The 3,970-nt window shown below is 65.3% G+C and overlaps 1 protein-coding gene across 1 annotated transcript; it reads right to left on the reverse strand.

The window, feature by feature from the left end:
- Positions 1 to 514: 514 nt before the first annotated feature.
- Positions 515 to 1,153, reverse strand: LOC147527591 (noggin-2-like). The gene has a single exon (XM_086622395.1). The coding sequence runs from the start codon at positions 1,151 to 1,153 to the stop codon at positions 515 to 517; it is 639 nt and encodes a 212-aa protein (XP_086478521.1).
- Positions 1,154 to 3,970: the final 2,817 nt, after the last annotated feature.

The raw sequence follows: 3,970 nt of genomic DNA on the forward strand, positions 1-3,970 counted from the left end.
AGCCCTTCCCTTCAGCAGGAAAGCACTCAGGTTCTGTGGGGATGGGTTTAAAATGTGGTCCTATGTCTTTAAAATAATAATAATAACAATAATAATTATAATAATAATAAAAAAACAGCTGCAATTTCCCCATTTCCTTTAAAATCTCTCTATTTACACGGCTGGTAATTTTTTTTTCCTTTTTTTCTTTTTTAGTTTTTTATTTTCCTTTTGTTAGAAGGCTATATAAGTATAAAAATAGACATCTGATTGTAGTGCTTTACTGTGCCTTTGGCCTGCCCTGCAGTTCCTGGGTTCGCTTTTCCCCTTTCAAATAAAATAACATTAAAATAAGTCCAAAAAAAAAAAAAAAATAAACCCACCCAACTCCCCGGTTCCTCCCCCCCCAGCCCCGCGCTGGGGGAGGTGTGGGTGGGGAAAAAAAACACCCCAAACCAACAATCCCCTCCCCGCCTCCCCCCAAAAAATAATCATCCAAACGAGAGAAGGCGGCAGTGCAAGGGGCCGAGGGAGGCTAGCAGGAGCACTTGCACTCGGAGATGAGCGGGTACTGCACGGGGATCCAGGTGCAGTACTTCTGGCTGGACCAGCCCTGGCAGTGCCAGCGCAGGAAGGTCTTGGTGACCGACTTGACGGGCTTGCAGAACATGCCCTCGGGCAGCGAGCAGGACTTCTCGGCGAAGCAGTTGCCCTCCTTGATGTAGCGGGGCCAGAAGCGGACGCCCAGGTCCTTCCAGGTGTAGAGGACGGGGCAGTAGGTGTATGCCCAGAGCCACTGCAGCACCTTCCGCCGCGCCTTCTTGCCCACCTTGAGGCGCGGTCCCTGGGGCGGACCCAGCTCCAGCCGCCGCAGCTCGGCGGGCAGCGCCGCCCGCCCCCGCCCCGCCGCCGCCTCGGCGCCCGAGGCGTTGGCCGGCCCCGGCACGGCCACGGCCATGAAACCGGGGTCGAAATGGCTTCCCAGCTTCTTCCGCAGAGTCCTCTCGTCCAGGTCCTGCTCCTTGGGGTCGTACTCGGGATCCGGGTGCTCCACGATGTCTTTGACGGGCAGGTTGTCGCTGGGCGAGGGTCGCAGCCGCAGGAAGGGCTGCCCGCCTCCCGGTCGCAGCAGCCCCAGGCAGGAGCAGAGCAGGAGCGCCCGGATCGCCGTCATGCTCCGGGCGGGCCCCCGCCGGCCCCGGCTCGCCGCTGGCTTCCCCGCGGGGCTGGCGCTGCGGGCTCGGCTCCTAGCGCTGCCCGGCGGCGCCTGCCAGCTCCCGGGGACTCATAAATAGGCAGAGACAAAAGTCCGGCGAGGCCCGTTACTTTAAATAGCTCGGCCGGGGTTGTGTGACAGACGCATCTGAGGCTCGCTCCGCGCCCGCGGCCGCTGGCTCCCCGGGGCTCCCCGCCGGGCCGGCTCCAGCCGCGGCCGAGAGCGCCGGGGGGTCCGTGCCTCCCCCGCGGGCGGCGGCGGGGCAGGGCAGGGCACGACGGCGGCGGCGGCCGAGCCTTCCTCCTCCTCCTCCTCCTCGTCCTCCGCCGCCGCTCTCGCTCGCTCGCTCCCCCCCAAAATTCACAGCGGACTCGTCTCCATCGCCATGGTGACAGCTGGGCCGAGCCCCACGACAGCTTGTCTAGACGGTGTGACAGGGTTTGGCGTGAGACCGGAGCCCGAGAATAAAACCCTCCTTTATAGCCGGGCGAGCCGGGCGAGGGGCGGGGAGGAGGGTCACGGCGCCGCGGCCCGCTCGGGCGGCCCCTGCGCGGGCACCGCCGGGGCGCGGGGCTCAGGCGGCGGCGGCGGGCGGCGCCGGCAGCGCCCGCGGCCCGGCCGGGCTCCTCCTCATGGCGAGCGGCTGGGGCGGCCCGCGGCCCCCCCGGGGCATCCTCGGCGGAGGAGTGGCGGGGGGGGAGGAGATGGTCCCCGGCACCGGCGCGGCGCGGCGAGGCGGCGCGCCCCGTTCTCCCGGCGCGGTCCCTGGCGGCGCCCGCCGCTCCGCGCGGCTCCTCGGCGGGGGGGGGCGGGCAGGGGCGGGCTCGGCCGCCGCTCAGCAACCCCGGCGACCCATGCTGCCGCTGCTCCGGGGGCCCGGTCGGCCCCGCCGCGCTCAGCGCATCCAGCCGCGGCTCGGCTCCGCGCCTCGCCCGCTCGGTGCCCTGCGCTGCCGGCTCGGCTCGGTTCAGCGCAGCCCAGCCCGGCGGGGCTCGGCTCGGCTCGGTTCAGCGCAGCTCGGTGCAGTCCGGTGCCGTCCCGCCTCGGCCGCGCCGCGCAGCCCCGCTCCGCTCCGCGCCCGCCGCCCGCCCGCCGCGCACTGCCGCGCCGCCGCCCGCCGCCCAACTTAAATACGCGCCCGGCGCGCGCCCGCCCCGCCCCCGCTGTCACTTTCGCCGCGCGCTGAGTGACAGCCGCGCCGCGCGCGGCCGCCGCCGGGTCCTGCCGCCGCCGCCCCGGGAGCGGCCAGCGCCGCGCAGCGCGTCCCACCTGCCGGCCCCGGGGCCAGACCGGGGAGGGGGGGGGACGGGGCTGGACGGAGAGGAACCGGGGCCACCAGCCCAGCAGCGGGCGCGGCACTGGGTTCGTCGCATCGGCCCCCGAGGCAGAAGGGGCCCTTGCTTGCCCTCGGCATCCTCCGTCTGCGCCAGCCCAGGGTGGTCCCGGCACCGGCACGGACCTCCTGGGTAGCTGGGCCCTCGCTCCGCCTCTGCTTGCCACATCCACGCTGCTGCCCCGCCATAGCTGCGTCTCCTCAAGAGCCCACGCCACCTTCCAAACTCTCTTCCAGCTAAAAGATGAGTAGGGCACCATGTCCCAACAGCCCCTCCTGGGCAGGACCCCTGGGGCAGCACACCAGCGTGGAACCACCGGATTCGCTCCAGCATCGGCAGCTCAGCAAGGGAGGTTACAGCCTTCCAGGAGCATCACTCTCACCAGAGGTGAAGTGTCCTCTCATCCCTCAGTGTGACACGGTGTGACAGCATGCCGGGTTAAATCAGCGGCTCTTTCTTCACCCCCTTCTCAGCAGTGTGGGGCTAAATCTCTTGGCGGAGAGCTGGACCCACAACCTTTGAGGAACAGAGGGTGGGAGCCTGGTGTGTGTCAACACAGCGAAAACCCAAACCCTTCTCACCTCTTTTACCTCCACATTGCTCGGCACTGAGCTCACACTTGAACCACATCCAGAAATTGGACACACAGCTGGTTCCTCCAGGCTGACAGTGTGTAAGAACATTCCTGCCCATGCCAGTCACTCCCTCCCAAAGGCATGAGATAACCAGCTACCCACTGGGGCCAAGGCAGGGCGCGGAGGGAAGGAGGCAGATTGCGAGACCAATTTCGCGCTGCGATGTGCTTGCGACCCACCAAGCAACGCGAAGGGCTGCAACGGCGGGCTGGCCGGGAGCATCCCACCATTGCGCGCTGAGCGTGCGTGGCGCTGACGAATGGAGCGTTACCCCTGGGTTTGTGTCTCTTCGGTATCCCCGAAACGCCAAACGGTGGGTTGAGACAGGAAAAGAAACCAAATCCCCCCAAAAACGGAGAGGTCGGAGATCCAGCCCTGAGTCTGCACGAAGTCAGGGCATCCCCTGGCCTTCAGGGAGACAAAGCTGCCTGACAACTCAGGAGCTGGTCACAGTGCATCCCAGTTATTTGCAGCGCACAGGATTAAAGCGCACGGTTTAAACGGATCCAACCTTTCTTCCCTTGCTGCGGATTTCCGCTATCGCGATCCCGGCTCGGTTTGCTGAACGCTGAGCCTTTCTTCGCTCCTTTGGCTCACGCACGCTCTGTAATTAGAGTGATGAAACAACGCTGTTCCCCAGCTCTTTTACCATCAGCTCTCGAAACAGTTTGCGAAAGAGATCAGGACCGTTATTCCTCGACACCGAGTCTTGTCAGTAAAACATTCTCATTACCGATTTCCGGACCCCAATGTGATACTTGAACCGAAGTCAGCCTCGATGCGCGGGCAGACGGGGATCTGCCTTC

This window comes from Tauraco erythrolophus, chromosome 17, assembly GCF_009769465.1.
Source record: "Tauraco erythrolophus isolate bTauEry1 chromosome 17, bTauEry1.pri, whole genome shotgun sequence".
NCBI classification, from domain to species: Eukaryota; Metazoa; Chordata; class Aves; order Musophagiformes; family Musophagidae; genus Tauraco; species Tauraco erythrolophus.

Excerpts from the sequence above, each read along its gene's own strand:
- LOC147527591 (XM_086622395.1), bottom strand. The coding sequence starts at position 1,153 with ATGACGGCGATCCGGGCGCTCCTGCTCTGCTCCTGCCTGGGGCTGCTG.